The 15,533-nt window shown below is 49.0% G+C and overlaps 1 protein-coding gene across 1 annotated transcript; it reads right to left on the bottom strand.

Annotated features, from left to right (window-relative positions):
• Positions 1–853: 853 nt before the first annotated feature.
• WSB1 (WD repeat and SOCS box containing 1) lies at positions 854–9,069 on the bottom strand. The gene is made up of 9 exons (XM_053995279.1): positions 8,957–9,069; positions 8,165–8,333; positions 6,985–7,253; positions 5,990–6,121; positions 5,487–5,587; positions 3,177–3,349; positions 2,780–2,893; positions 2,477–2,584; positions 854–1,982 (listed from the first exon to the last, which is right to left on the bottom strand). The coding sequence occupies exons 1-9, from the start codon at positions 8,994–8,996 to the stop codon at positions 1,823–1,825; spliced, it is 1,266 nt and encodes a 421-aa protein (XP_053851254.1). The 5' UTR covers positions 8,997–9,069; the 3' UTR covers positions 854–1,822.
• Between the last annotated feature and the right edge of the window lie 6,464 nt (positions 9,070–15,533).

The following is a 15,533-nucleotide window of genomic DNA, read 5'->3' as shown; positions in this document are numbered from 1 at the left end:
GACTTTGCTTCTCTCCATCACCGTTTCAGACAGCCACTGCAGGCAGTGCCTCAGGCACAGGCCACTCTGTCCCCTGGCCCTGCATCCTGAACCCTCCTTTCCCCTGCCCCTCACCTGAGGAGCAGCCTGGATGGCCTCGTGGGGGTGGAGCTCTTTCACAGCTCCACGGCGCTGTCCTTTGCTTGTTCCCTTCCCCCTGACAGCGGGTACTGAACAGCAGCTGGGAGGAGCCGTGTGCCTCGCCCTGCTGAAGGCCCAGGCTTGTGCTGTGGTCACAGCTGGGGATGTTGGGGATCAGACCTCACCTTGTGGTGTCCCACCATGGCAGGAAGAGGCTTGTAAACATGGTACATTATTATAAATAGCCTCACTAATGAGGAAAGCTTGTGTACTTGGTCTAACACTATCATTTGTGTCCTGGGAGAAAGGTTAGAGCAAACAGAGGAACACCTGCAGGCAGAGCTGGGAGAAGCAGCTTTCAGAGGTGGTGAAAGGGGAAGCTGGGATGTTGTTTTCTTCCTCCACTTCCATAAATCAGAGCTTCTGGTGAACACAACCTGAGGGAACCTTTTAGTAAGCCTCTCCTGCAAGACCCCACACTGAAGTCCTACTTGCTGACCCAAGGCTGGAACTGTGATCTTGCAGAAACAGGCTCATGGCAAGCCCAGCTTTTAGCTCAGCTCGTGAGGGTGCTTAAATAAGCAGATTTGCAGCTCACACATGCTTATAACACTGTCATGGCTTTAGAGAGCTCTGTAAGCATCTGTCTGGGAGCACAAACCAGGCCTCACCAGCTCAGCCTGGAACGCTGCAGCCAGTATTGATAAATCAGTCACCAGATGAGATACCAGAAAACTTTTGTACAAGTTTTTAATACAAAATCCAACAAAAATATATATAATCAGGCATTTTATGCAATGCATATATTCTTTATATCTGCAGGTACAGATAAATAACAGAAGGCAAAACCAAGTATTTTGCTTATCTTTGGCCATTAACCAATAATCACCCCCAAACAGATATTATAGGGTTAAAGGATAATAAACTGAGTCTGCAAATGTCTCTCATTACAGACACAGTATCAGGCAATAATACAGTAGTCAGATTTTCAGAAATGTAAGGAAATAGTTCTCTAACACTGCCCAATACTGAAATTTCACCTGGTTTGCTGCTATGGAGCATAAAGCCTTCAGCTGACTCAGGCATGGTCCTGGGTTACATTAGATACACTGCACCCCTTTTAACCTCCTGCCCTTTCCTACACACTGCTCTCTACAAAGCCACACTGTACCTCCTCACAAATAAACTAGCACAAAGTCTGGCCTGGGGGGCAGCTTTCTGCACCCCAACCAATGTACAGAAGGAAGCTTAACTGCTCTGCAAGTCAATAGTTTTCCTACCTCAGTGTGCCAGAACAGCTGTTCTTCCACTTACAGCTCAGATGCATCATGGCTCTACCAAAGCAATATATACATGAGACACATGAAAAATCATACAAGCAATTTTAAAAGGTACACTGATAACATGTAGCAGCTTATGTCTATATATGTACATGTTTTCACAGTTACATTTTAGAAAACTGAGAACACCAGGAATACTTCTACTGTGTTTTCTATAAATAGTAAAAAAAAAAATTACCTGTCAGGCATTTTGATAAAATAGTATTTAGGTTATCACTTTAAATAGCTCTTGAAAACCTGTAGAGTTTTAAGCTTAAAGGCTGTACAGTTTGAGGATTCTGTGAAGTGTTTGTAGCCGGTTTCAGCAGCTGGGCCACCTCCCAGTTGTTGGTTTCGTTTTCTTTGTTTTCTCCTCAAATAACTCAAATCTGGTAACAAAGGAACTCCACCACTTTGCCCGGGATAGGCAAGTTCTTGACTTGGCTGGTGGGCATCACCCTGCGGATGGCCATGCGACACAGGTGCTGCAGGCTGGACACCTGGCTCGGGGTTGCCCAGAAGTACACGCTGCCATCCTGGGTCCTGCACAAAACCCACAAAACCCTCCAGGTTATTCCACGTGAACCAGCTCAGCCTGCTACCAACTCACACACACACGACTAGGTAGGGGACTTGCTGGTGCTCAGTTCCAGCTGCTCCCGATCCTGATTTACTCCAGCTCCTATTTTAAGCTACAGCAGCACAATAAGCAACTTGTCTATAAGCAACAGGTAATAAGCAGATCTCCCAGCAGCTACCTGCTGTGCCACCTAACACACAACAACTGCCCTTGGCTATCTGATGGGCTTCTTCCAATCCTCATGTTTTGGGTCTCCCATGTATTTATTTTTAAAGATAAGAAATGAGTTTATCAGCTGATTGATTTTACTGCTATTCCAGGCATGTTTAAACAAACAGTACCAATCAGAAGCACCAGGCTGCAAGTCACAACTGAAGATTTTCAGAACACTGAGCCACTGTTTTCAATCTCTTGTGTTACCATCATATTTTAGAAAGGAAAAGAAGTCTGTACTTGCCCTGCGGCCAGAACACTGCCATCAGTAGAGAAAGTACAGCAGAGTCCATTGTTCAGAGGTGCAACTTGTACAGGGTATTCTTCATCAATTCTCCAGAACCTCACCATTCTGAGGGGGAAGGACAACATAGGAAGTTATCAGAGCAGGTTTTTAACTGTGCTTGGTGTTTTCTGTACGCTGCACAAGAAACTAGACTGGAGCACAGCTCAGGCGCCAGGAGCCCGAGCTGACAGCGCTGAGAGGTTCCTGTGCTAGGGCAGGAAGGCAGCAGCAGGAGGGGCAGCAGCCCATGGCCACACTCACTTGTCGTCGGCCAGGCTGGCCACGTGCAGCCCGTCGTGGCTGAAGCACACGGAGCGCACCCAGCGGTCGTTGGCGCCGCCCGCGAAGATCGGCGTGGGCGGGGGGAACAGGTGCCTGTGGAGAGAGACACAGCCTCAGCCAGGACAGCAGAGCTCAGGCACTCACAAACAAACACTGTTTGAGCAGTTCACCATGGATTCGGGAGTGGGGACTGAACCACTGTGTGCTCTTCAGCCTTGTTTAACAACTCAGTACACATTAAAATAGCAGTGCTGTAAATTCGCTCTCAGCTGGAAGAACAACCTCCAGCCTCTGCCACTTCAGGACTTCCATCAGCCACTGCTCATTTCCAAGACCACTCCCGGAGACAGCTTCCAGATTTGAGTGCTTTACTTACCCAAATTCCCTAAGAATCACTCCAATATGTGGATCCCAGACATAGACTCGAGTATCGTAAGATGCAGTAGCCAGTAACGCTCCATCAGGAGAGAACTCACAAGCTACAACATCATTGTGATGGCCTTCAAGTTTCCGTAACATGGAGTATTTATCCATATCCCAGAGGAAAACCTGGAATTAAATGAGCTGATGTTATAGCTCTGCTCAGAGAGGCAATGAAGCATTTAATTTGTTTTTAAAGTATAGCTAGTCTTATTTAGGATTATATTAAAATCAGGTATTATGAATTACTACAATTAAGAAATATGCTCAGTGTCATACTCAGATTAAAATCAAGGTTTTTAAAAAAAATAATTAAAGCAGACATGCAAGTTCTAACTCAAATTTGTTAAATGTTATTAACAAAATAAGCCAAAATATAAGATAAAGGCAACACAATTTAACCATGTAGCTTACTGAAATTCATGTATTACAAAACTATTTTATTAAAATATTCAGAAATAAATAGGGTTAAACTCTACAGTCCCCTCTTTTCAGTAACTACCAAAATTTTAAGAAATATACAGACAGAAAATGTAAGGTTAACATATTGTTACTCCAGTGGCATCTCTTTAAGATCACTTGTTTACAATTGCTTGGATCACCAACGTCAGCCTAGGAAGAGAAACAGATACTGCAAGCAAAAAGAATTTTCACAGCCAAAAGTTATGTCTTTGGCAAAACAACAGGGAAGTCTAACCACATTATTAGAAAGAATTTAGTCATTTAAAATCAAGTCAACAGTAACAAACAACATTAATATTACAATTTACCCGACTAATTGCACAGTGTATTGTGAGAATTCATGGAATATTACAGTATTTTACATGCAGTTGTACATTATATATTATCAAAACAAGGACTGTGCAGAATTACTTAATAGGAACTATCCATGTACTGCAGCATGGTTTTACAGGAATATAAGTCTTTAGCAAAAGCTGTTATGTCCCTCAAAGAGCTCAACAGTGACCTTGATTTTTCCCTTGACAGTTTTACTGCACAGGTTTAATTCTGACATCTTGGATTAATTTATGTTTGACCAAAACAAACTCAGCCTTAGTGCCTCCCATACCACCTAACTCTGAACCATTTTACAATCAGTTATAAACATGTTCACTAATTTTTCCAAGGAGACCCCAACATTCTATAAAACTGGAAACTAAGTTTGAGGAGTCAGTGTGTTTCACTGCTGTGAAAATTATATTAAAAAAAAAAAAAAAACAAAAAAAAAAAAAACAACAACCAAAAAAAAAAAAAAAAAAAGCAAGCAAGCAAGCAGACAGTGGACATGGAGCAGCACCTGCGTACGTACAGGACCCCTTGCAGCCGAGGGCAAGGTTACTTCGTCCTACGGTACAGACGGTACAGCTCGCCGGGCTGGCGGCCAGAGCTGCCACTCTGCCCGCCAACACCACTGTGCTCCTCAGAGTGGTGCCAGCTTAACTCAATCACACCAATATTGCTGCCACCACCTGTGACAGGGAAAGCAAGAAGCTTATGGAAAACACACAGCCTCCAGACAGCAATGTACACATCCCCCTCTGCTCCACTACAGAGACAAACAAACCCCAGAGCTCGGCTGTGCTCACCGCGGCGGACAATGCCTCTGAGCACTCCCACAGGACTGATGGCCAGTGCCTGAACTGGGCTTTTGAGGCTCCACTACACTGCCTACAGAGCCCCTGGAACCAGGCTGAGCTCCCTTTCTGGTTTGCCCTAACTCTTCAGTGCCAGGAGTAGCTTATGGCATACATGCATCACCTGCACTGCTTTCAGTTCTCTAGCAGGGCATTAGGATGGAAGCAAAACCAGTGTGCTGTTCCTCCCTCTAACTCTTAGGTACCACTGCCATTGGTAGGGGAAAACAGGGAGAATGTTTTTGTTCAGCAGGAAATGCCCCGACTGAGACTTTGTGAAGTCTTTCTCATTGAGCACGAAATAGGAAGGACAAAATCAAAACCAAAATAGTTTTATGCATTAATCTAAGTATCTTTTAACACTGGCAGCTTTAGTGGTCTTTGTTTTATGCCATGACCCTGTGCAGACCTATTTCTCCACACTTACAGCCTCTTCAACTAAAAGCAGTGCAAGTTCTATTCACAAATCAGGGTCTCAATGCACCATTTGCCAGTTTAATTTCATGCACTTTCACATCATCATCAAACATTAGAAGTTCATGACACCGAGCACAAGCTTAATGTTACTTAGATTTAAAATGATTATGCACATAATTCAGGAGAATTAAGGAACAAGAAACTCTGACACATACTGCTTTACTAGCTCCAACAGAGCAGAGGATGGAGGAGTCTGGAGAGAATGCACAGCCATACACCCAGTTCGGATGGCCTCTGAGCACCTTCATCATGTTTCCTAAACAGAAAGGCGTTGCTGTTAGAATTGGTTAAGTTTTACAAAATTCAGATGGGAAAGCTTTTCCAAATTAGTTATTCCTTTGTGAAATTTTGTATTATTTTCCCAAACTTCTTGCAGAGTCATTCTACACAGAAATAAAACCCCTGGGATGCAGCCTCTACTTCCATGTCCCTATTCAGAAAGGTCACTCCATGCACATTTAGCCCCATACCTGCTTCTGCCTCCAGGGTTCAGACAGATAAGGCATTCCAAGGGGCTGCAGAGTGAGTGACTAAAGAATTCCAAGTGAACATGCAGTTTTTAAGCAATCCTGACCAAACTGAGTCTAGAGCAATAGAAGAGGTGAGTACATGGATGCTCCTCTCTCAGGTATTAGAGCAGATAAAGTCCAGACATTACCATCATCTTTCAGGTCCCACACTCGCAGGGTTTTGTCTCTGGATGCAGATACAAGAATCAGGCTGCCATCAGGGGCAAAGGTTAAATCTCTGACAACTTCTGTGTGGTCCATCAGGTTAAGGAGGAGTTTTCCTGTTACATGAGAACACCACAATTTAACATGAAGGACTACTGTTCTTAGATCAAATGCTTTATGGATACAAATACTGAATATAAAATTACAGCATGTAAAGACAATTTTCTTTGTAGAAATGCTCCCTACAATAAGCAGCACATAGATCCTTTAACTCTCCTGTATCAAGGGTAACTCCTGGAAAAGCTACAAAATCTATATACTAGAACCTCAGAAATAAGGCAAGACTTGTCTTTTGATAGACATACCTGTTCTAAGCTTCAATTTATGAGGACAAATTACTCAATAGTCATTATTTTTCTTAACTGAGTTCTCTCCAACCTAGCAGCTGTGCTACCAGGAAAACTGAAAGACCCTAAGTTCAGATTCAGTCTTTTTGAGTAATTAGTTTTCTTTTTTAAAAAATAAAAGGTCCTTATCAACATAAACCAGTAATTTCATGCTTTTAAAGTATGGTAAAACAAGGAAGACTATTGAGTAAACAACCAATGTATGTATGCACACATTTCATTATTTTGTGTCTTCCATCTCTCACGTCTCAAAGCATGACATGCCTCTGTTGTTCCTTTGGCAGTTTTTGGTGACTTCTGGTTGCAGGAGCTCATGCTTTTTTAATATTTTTTAATTTGTATTGAAGGTTCAGTTCTCAGTTACAATTCTGTAACCGATTCCTGGCGCACACTAACAATATTATTACTGCAAGAAGTGCGAGCTGGCACCTGAGTGTGACAAGGACCGTTTGGACATCGCTCCCGGGGACACGGCGGCAGTGCTGGGGCAGTCCAGGAGCTGGACTGGACGCTCCCCGTGTGTCCCTGCAGCTCAGGATGCCCCGCTGTGCCCTCAGCTCCTCTCCGCTCACCTGTGTAGGCATCCCAGATCTTGATGCGGCCGTTGTTGAGGCCGGTGGCGAGGAGCAGCTGGTCCTGCCCGAACTTGAAGCGGTGCCACTCGATGTTGACGCAGCGGCTCTGCTTCTCGGGCACCGAGGAGCCGAAGGCCAGGCTCCACACGATGTCCCCGCAGTCGATGACGTGCTCGCAGGGCTTGTTCTTCTGGCCGCCCTCGCTGCTCTGCCGCGGCAGCCGCGTGCCGGCGGCGTTCGCGCCATTCTTTGTGCCGTGCAGCAGGCTGCCAAGACAACACAAAGTACAGTACAGCGCGAGGCAGCGCGGAAAGAAGCGTTTCTTCAAGGTGTAATGAAACCTGGGACTTGTCACCGTGTCCATCTCTGAGGCGCAAAACGGTGCGCTTTTACTTTAACATTATAGAAGTGGCTTTTTCTTGTAACTGAGCAAAATTACCAGCACCTGGAAACCCTCCAACACAAAATAATACTAATACTCTGTATAGAGTTTTGTCTCTGTTGAGAGCAAGATACTAACTTAACCTACTGCAAAATCCAACAGTTTTGAAGCATTTACAGAAAAATGAGCCACAAAAATTTCTAGGATTTTCTGCTAAATGAGTGAGAGGTTTCTTGAAATTCACATGTGTTAAACCTTGAAAAGAGATACTGAGCGTCCAGCACATGGAAAACAATTAACCACCCCCAAAAGGGGGAAAAAATGGGTAAGAGAAACATAACCAGCTACAAAACTGCAGCGGCCAGCTGCCAACATGCAACCTGCAAGTGCCAATAAAATGTGTGTTTTGGAACTCCACTTGCATTTGAACAAGGATGATAAGGAAAGAGGTCTGCCTTTAAGTAAATTCCTAAAAGGTAAAGCCAAACAGCATTGTGATAGGAAGTGTAAAGGGCCAGATATGCCCACGTCTCTAAATTCCCTTTTCATGCTAACTTCCTCTTATTTTAGAGTGTCTGAATTGATTAACAAGTCACTCCTCCATAGGCTTTGTGAGGTTGCAATAGCTGTTCCTCTTGCTGGCCACACAGGAAGAGACAGGACAGCTGTAATTTTAAGGGATTCATTTTTCCCCGAGGTCTCAAAGCTTAGGAGACCAATACACATGCGTTTTAATCGATTTGAAGCTATCTCCTGTTTTTCAGGTGCACTGAAAGCCATAGCAGTTTGTCTTACAAGTTGTTGAGGCACTGTGCCCAGGGGACCAGCTTCACTATGCGATGTCCCTGTGACCACGCCAGGTACGAGCCATCGGGAGCGAACGCGACCGTCCAGTTCTCCCGGCCGCACTTCTTGTCGAAGGGAGACGTGGGGGCCAGGAGCTCTCCTACCGTGCGCGACCGAGCTGGGGGAGACAGAGGAGATCCGTGAGAGGGAGATCCGTGCAGCGCCTTACACCGGCTGCACGGGCACCCGCGCATCGCCCCGCTTTGTTCCACGGCGATTAACGCCATCGGGAGGGGGCCCGGTGTGACCGTGTAACCCAGCAGGGATGAGCCCCTGCAGGGAAACTCGGTGATGAACGAACTGCTCGCACTGTGGGCGATGCCGCCAGGCCCGCGCCTGCCCACGGCCGGGAGAACGGGCCGGCGGCCGGGAAAGGCTCCGTGCGCCGGGAAGGGCTCCGTGCGCCGGGAAGGGCTCCGTGCGCCGGGACGGGCTCCGTGCGCCGGGACGGGCTCCGTGCGCCGGGAAAGGCTCCGTGCGCCGGGAAGGGCTCCGTGCGCCGGGAAGGGCTCGGTGTGCCGGGAAAGGCTCCGTGCGCCGGGAAGGGCTCCGTGCGCCGGGACGGGCTCCGTGCGCCGGGAAAGGCTCCGTGCGCCGGGATCCCGCCCGTAACCCGCGGGCAGCCCCGAGCGCGCTCCGCTGCGGGATGGGCTGAGCGCCCGCCCGCCCCCGCCCGAGCCCGGGCCGAGCCTGGGCCCGGCCGCGCTGCCCCCGCCGAGCCCGCCCGTCCCCCCCGCTCACCGATGAGCTTCTCGTTGACACTCGGGGGAAAGCTGGCCATGGACGGGCGGCCTGAGGAGCGGCGGGGCTGCCACGGAGCGGGACGGGCGGGCGCGGGCTGGGCAAGATGGCGGCGGCGGGCGGCGGGGCGGGGCGGGAGCGCTCCGCGGGGCCGGGCCGGGCTCGGGGGAGCGGCTCTGCCCGCCCTGCCGGGGCCGTCCGCCGTACCCGGCTCTGCCCGCCCTGCCGGGGCCGTCCGCCGTACCCGGCCCTGCCGGGGCTGCCCGCCCTGCCGGGGCTGTCCGCCGTACCCGGCCCTACCGGGGCCGTCCGCCGTACGCGGCCCTGCCCGCCCTGCCGGGGCCGTCCGCCGTACCCGGCTCTGCCCGCCCTGCCGGGGCCGTCCGCCGTACCCGGCCCTGCCGGGGCTGCCCGCCCTGCCGGGGCCGTCCGCCGTACCCGGCTCTGCCGGGGCTGCCCGCCCTGCCGGGGCCGTCCGCCGTACCCGGCTCTGCCCGCCCTGCCGGGGCTGCCCGCCCTACCGGGGCTGTCCGCCGTACGCGGCCCTGCCGGGGCTGTCCGCCGTACCCGGCCCTGCCCGCTCTGCCGGGGCTGTCCGCCGTACCCGGCCCTGCCCGCCCTACCCGGCTCTGCCCGCCCTGCCCGGGGCTGCTCGCCTCTGCCCGGTTTCCCGGGGCCCTGCCTTGCCCTGCCCACCCGCAGCCGGTCGCGCTCCTGCCCCCGGTCCGCTGCCCGTGCCCGGCCGTGCTGCTGTCGCGGCCTGACCCCGTCCTCCCGCCGTGCGCCTCCCTGGTTCAGGGGCTGGAGGATTCTCCTACTCTGTAGTGTTACTTTCTATACAGCATTTAAATCCAGCAGCATCTGGTTTATGGTAAATTTTTGAATTTGATGTCAATGAAGTTGTTCACAAGGAACTTGGAGAAAGATACCCTGAGAATCCCTGATTCTCTGTGATTTTGTATTAACATCTCTATACATCACTCTCACCTTCCATTACCTCTTTTTTCCTTTTGCATATCTAAATTCTGCCCCTCTTATAGACAAAGTGACTCTTTCTTGCTTTGTCTGTGGACTTCAGAGAAGCACCCAGCAGGATAATTAACTGCAGATAATAACTGAGATTTCATTCCAAAGCAGTGGCCTCACTGGCAGGCGCATTGCAATAGCCACGGGATCAGCTATTCAGCTGCAGCAAGAGCCAGGAATTACCCCAGTGTGAGCAAGGCCAGCAAAGCATTTTTTAAATTATGCAATGATACAATGTCAAAGAAAGGAGCAGGGAGAAGTTCGGCATGTTCTTGGTGATGTGAACACTAGCATGGATTAGTGCTGGTTTGTATAAATTCCCCGAGCACATCGTAGCACTTATTTGAAGCAGCACCATCCTGTTCCTGCTCTGTCCATCCCCCACTGCCAGCTGAGGGAAGAACCCCGAGCAGCTCTCTGCAGTTAATCCCTGGACAACTCCTTGGAACAAGGCAGACTTGTAGCCAGTGAATATTGTGAAATGCTGCTTGGAATTGCTCATGGGTTGTGGATGTTTGAGCCAGGCCAGCCCAGAGCTGAGCTGACTCACGTAAGGATTCTCTGGAGGGTCTGAGCTTCGCTCAGAGCCAGCACACACTGCTGACCCTGGGGGCTCTTACAGCCAGCAAACTGCAGCTTTGGCTTACTCAGCTTCGCTGGGGTGTTACCACGCTGCTGCCTTTCCACTTCTTTTTCTCCAGTCCACATTTTGTGCGTTATGGACACAAAGGCAGAAAGGGATATGTAAAACCCCAGGCGTTTGCAAGCTTGTTAGAAATTGTCTGTTGTCACAGGCCGTCCTGAGGACGTTGGTAGCACCTTCTCTGTTCGGGCGGGGCTGGAAGGGCTTGTCCTTATGTCTGAAGCCAGAGAGGGAGGGGTGAAAAGCTGTGCTCCGTCTGCAAGCTGCCAACTCATCCCCTCTGCTCAGTAAAATGTATCTTTCCGAAATTCAGTCTAAACTTGAGGAGATACAGAAGCCACACTTTACTTCCTGGGGACTCTTGCTGTGTTTATTTTCCTCGCAAGTGGCGTATGCAGGGTGATTTTGCAAATGGTTTTTCAGTTCTTCCTGGGTGAGGCGTGGCTGTGGGATCCAGGGTGTCACACTCCAGGCTGTCACATACCGCCAGGGCCTGCAGCGGGTGGCTCAGGCTGATTTATGGGTTTTCCATTATCTTCCTTTAGGGATGCAGCTGCCAAGCCTGCACAGGGCTGCTCAGCTGGGAAGCTCACAAACTTGGTGGCATCTTTCTCCATCAAGCCTTTGCTCACTGCAATAAGCTTCCACAAGTGAAAGGGCTTTTGTTCTTTTTGCCTGTCCTGGAAATACCTTCAGGGTTCCAGGCTATGGAGCTTTTCCCCAGGCTGCTGGAGCACCAGGATCTGCTGAATTCACATTCCTGTATTCTGACATGGTGAATTCAGTTCTACCCATTTTCTTTGCTTTGACTTCTCTTTTTCAGGCCCACAAGTGATGTTCTTCCTCCTCACAGCTGTCATTCTATAAAGCATTCCTGGCAAATTAGTAACAGTTAGGGCCAGTCACACTTAAATCCAAGGTAGCTCATCTGTGCAATAGTGCTTGCCATTAAAAATTATGCTATTTTTAGTCTACACTGTTAATTATTCACAAGCTCCTGTTTGAGAACCTCTTGGGGATGGAGAAAGTTCAGCCTCAGGCTGTGGAGGCAGAAGAGAAGGTGAAAGGAAAACACAGAATGGAAGAAAGAAGGAGATGGTAATGAAGATTGAGGAGGAAAAGGGCTTGCAATGGAGTGAATGGTGAGCAGCAGAGGAATGAGACAGGAAAGTGCAGCCAGGAGCTGGACTTCAATGATCCTTGTGGGTTCCTTCCAATTCAGGACATTCTGGGATTCTGTGATCCTAGAGAGGTCCAAGTGACAGCTTCCCCCAAGCTGAAGGGTTAAAAACTCAACATGCAAGGAAAGCAACAGCCCAGCCCTGCAAGGAGCTGTTAGAGGGCATGGGACCTTGCACACGAGGCTTTGCCAGCTCTTGGTCTGTACATACAGACCAATACATTTTCAAAACTCTCAGCAGTCTTTGGCCCTGGGTGTCTCTGCCCCCCTTGCTGCAGTTGTGCCATGAGGTGCTGCTGGGCCTGGCACCAGGCTGTTGCTTCATTTCCCGTACGTGTTGTTGTGTGCCTGGTGACTGCGAGCAATATTGGCACCACTGTGGCCCTGGAGAGTTTGCAGTCTAAACAGACAAGGCAAACAGCAGTTGGGAGGAGGAACAGGGGGATGAGGCCACTTTCTCAGGGTCATCGTGGAGCAGTCAGGAGCATAACTGTGTGATTTTCCCACAGGCACCAGATAAGGCTGCCTCCCTTCCTGGAATTCTGGGCTGTCATTTCTCTCTCTCCTTTTGTCCATTGCTCTGTGACCTTTTTACCATTGCTTCTTGTGAAGAATTTTAGGTGATTCTAAATTGATGTACATCTGGTACTTAAGGGGTTAATTTGTAAAGGTCTGCTAAAAGAATGTGCAGTGGAAAAGTTGCACAGATGGAATATCAGACCATGGGAATTTTTTCTCTGTTTTTTTTTTTTTTTTTTTTTTTGGTCTCGTTGGGATTTTATAATTTTTGGAGCACGTCTTTGGGTATAATAAATAGAGCAGATGGCTCAGTGTATGTGGGAATTCAGTGCTTCCATGATGAGTAGCTGCACTGAAATAACAGAGACAGAAGTTTGGGGTTATTCCTTTTAGATTCAAACCATCCCTTCTCTGTAAGCCAGCCATGGGTGCCTTGTAAGGGAGCTGCTTGAAGAAATATCTGTGCTAAATTTACCCTCTGAGGGTACAAGAGGTCTTATCCCAGATGGCTGAAGTGACACTGAGAGTTTTGAGCTGTCCTAAACGAGGGCAGGGGCAAAGGAAGCTCTGCAAGTGCTGAGGAGCCGGGTGTTCAATTCTCCTGGTCCCATCAGGCGTTGGCCAGAGCAGGCTGGGATTGGGAAGCTGGTGTAAGACCAGAGGAATTCAAAGCAGTCAGAAAAAGGGCTGTGTCCTGGCCAGCTCTGAGTGTACAGATCACAAGACAGCAGAGAATGTTCTGAATTGTTCCAAACCTGAATGCTTTTGTGTTAATATGAAATATTTACCTATTTTTAAAAAATATCTGACCCAAGGCAGAATTTTACAGTGGTTGCTGCTAACCTAGGGTGCTAATCAGTAATAAACTGCTAAACGATGGAATGGAAATAATATTTTTGGCTGTGGTTTTTTTTTTTGTTTGTTTGTTTGTTTGGGTTTTTTTGGTTTTTGTTTTTTTTTTTTTTTTTTTTTTTTTATGTTTTGGCATTGGACTATCAGGATTGTGCAAACAGAGGGAAAATCAATGGCATGGAGGGTGTAAATAAATCATCTATAAATTCAATTTATAGGAAAACAGGTTGTGTTTAATAGGAAAAACAAATGGGATAGACTCCCTGCATTCTGTAGAGCAGATCAATAAAATAATCAGGACAGAAGAAGTCAGCTTGTTGGGAATTGCAGGGCTGTGTGTGACAGCTTCTGCCTGGAAACAGCCGAGGCTGCATTCCTGCTGCGGGGCGTTGGGAAAGAGCAGGTTGCTTATAGATAAAGAGTGTTTGCTCACAGATCAAACAGTGCGAGGTGGGCCTGAGCTGGTGTTGAACTGAGCTTGAAAATATTTGGGTGGCTTGTGTCCAGCCCTGCTGCTACAGGGAACACATGCAGAGGACTAGGGAGGAGGTGCAGAATCTGAGAGAAATGGACATTCTTTGCAAGTGGAGGCTGGGCAAGCAAATTTCTCCTAGTCCCCATTTGTGAGCTGTAAAAATGCTGTAAATAGGCATAAGGGGAGAGAACGCAGACCCTTCCCTTCTGTGGTTCCCTGAGCAAGTGTGGCTGTGCTTGGCCAGCGTGTGCGGGGTAAGGCTGGTGCCACCCTCGTGGTGACACCCCGTGCACAGACACACAGGGGAGCTCTCAGCAGAGCTGCCCGTGCTGTACCTTTCAGTGATGGCCTCTCCAGGTGTGGCTGACCCCAGCGCTCTGTTCCTCACACTCCTGTGCAGGTGTCTCACCTCACAGCTTTCTGGGGCTGGCAGAACACTCCGGGAAGAGACACAGTTAAACTCATACTGCAAATGGAGCTGTGATCCATTGTGTGCATATCCAAATGTGTGCATGTGCCTTAGGAGAGCACAGCCCATTCCACAGGGTAAAGGAATAAGCCACAGCACCACAGACCCCACTGTTTGGCTGCCCCATACCACACCACAGGCTTTGTTTCTTTATGGCTGTTCCTAAACAGCCCTGGCTACAGAGGCACCAGGGCTGTGCCTGTGTAATTCATCTCCTGCATCACCTTTCTCTCCACTGCACGTCTGGCTCTGATCAGCCAGCCAGGGTCACTCCAGTGAGTCTGAGAGCTCTTAAGGGAAGGCCCTGCCCTCTGCATTAACGTAATTGCAGGTTATTTGTGAGATTCCTTCCATGGCTTACTTCCTGAAGGTCTGGCACAGAAATCCGGTTTTGTAATTTGAGCTCTAACGAGTGGCTGGATGTAATTATGGGCTCCATTATCCCAGCAGCCTCCATAGCATGGAAAGTAAAAGCCCAGTGTTGCCACTATCACTGAGAATGCAGCAGTTGGCAGCTAATAATTCCCTTGTGCAAGCAGTGTGCAGGCAGTGTGTACACAGGTAGGACCCAGGTTCACTGGGGCCTGCTCTGGTCTGTCTGTAAATGCTTCCCAAAAAAGGCTGACAAGATTTCTGGTTATACTCTCCTTATAGCTCTCCTGAAGGCACAGATTGCACACAAAAAGTGTAACAAGTAAGATTAATAGGTTCCCCACTAAAGCAAAGCAGGATTTGGGGGAGCATAATTTACCTTTCTGCCAGGTGTCATAAATGGGGGACGAGCTGGACCTAGGGAGACAGGGATCAGCTGCAGAACAAAGGGACTCATGGCTGGCTGAACACGGGGTGTCAAGGCAGCTGAACACTGGGAATGGCTCTGGGAATGCTCTGGTCACTGGGAAAAGGCTGCTAACTAAAGGAACTAAAGCCATGGGACAGAGAGCACATTCCTGCCAGACCTGACATGTCAGGCAACCTGCAGCCATGCTCCCAGGCTGCATCCTGCTGCAGACAAGGTCAGCTGCTGCCGAGCTCGGGGAAGGGGCAGGCCAGGAGGGGCCCTGCTCCAGGGCAGCCTGCTGCTCGCCCTCCAGAATGTTGCCTGTTCCATCTTTTCAGGTTGCAGGGATGGGATTGCTTTCTCGTTGGTGCGTGTGCAGCACTAATTTGAGGGGTCTGGGATGCAGTGGGAGCCCTGACAGGTCCCTGCAGCACAAACAGCATGTCTGTAGTAAAGGCTGAGTTACACAATTTGGGTGGAAGGTGATAAAGCCACCACGTGGAGATCAGGCAGACTTACTCACACTCAATCTAAGTGTAGGTTCTAATCTTTAAACTGCAGTTGGAATCCCTTCCATGCTCCTGGGTCAAAGCCTTCCCACATGGTTCAATCCAGGCCCTTTTTTGGGCTGC

Source organism: Vidua macroura, chromosome 20 (assembly GCF_024509145.1).
Source record: "Vidua macroura isolate BioBank_ID:100142 chromosome 20, ASM2450914v1, whole genome shotgun sequence".
Taxonomy (NCBI): domain Eukaryota; kingdom Metazoa; phylum Chordata; class Aves; order Passeriformes; family Viduidae; genus Vidua; species Vidua macroura.
This window is presented reverse-complemented; position numbering and strand designations above follow the sequence as displayed.

Coding starts and splice junctions, on each gene's coding strand:
- WSB1 (XM_053995279.1), bottom strand. CDS start 8,996: ATGGCCAGCTTTCCCCCGAGTGTCAACGAGAAGCTCATCG. Junction 3,350..5,486: donor CTGTTGGAGCTAGTAAAGCA/GTATGTGTCAGA, acceptor ATTTAATTCCAG/GTTTTCCTCTGGGATATGGA. Junction 2,585..2,779: donor GCCAGCCTGGCCGACGACAA/GTGAGTGTGGCC, acceptor CTTCCCCCTCAG/AATGGTGAGGTTCTGGAGAA.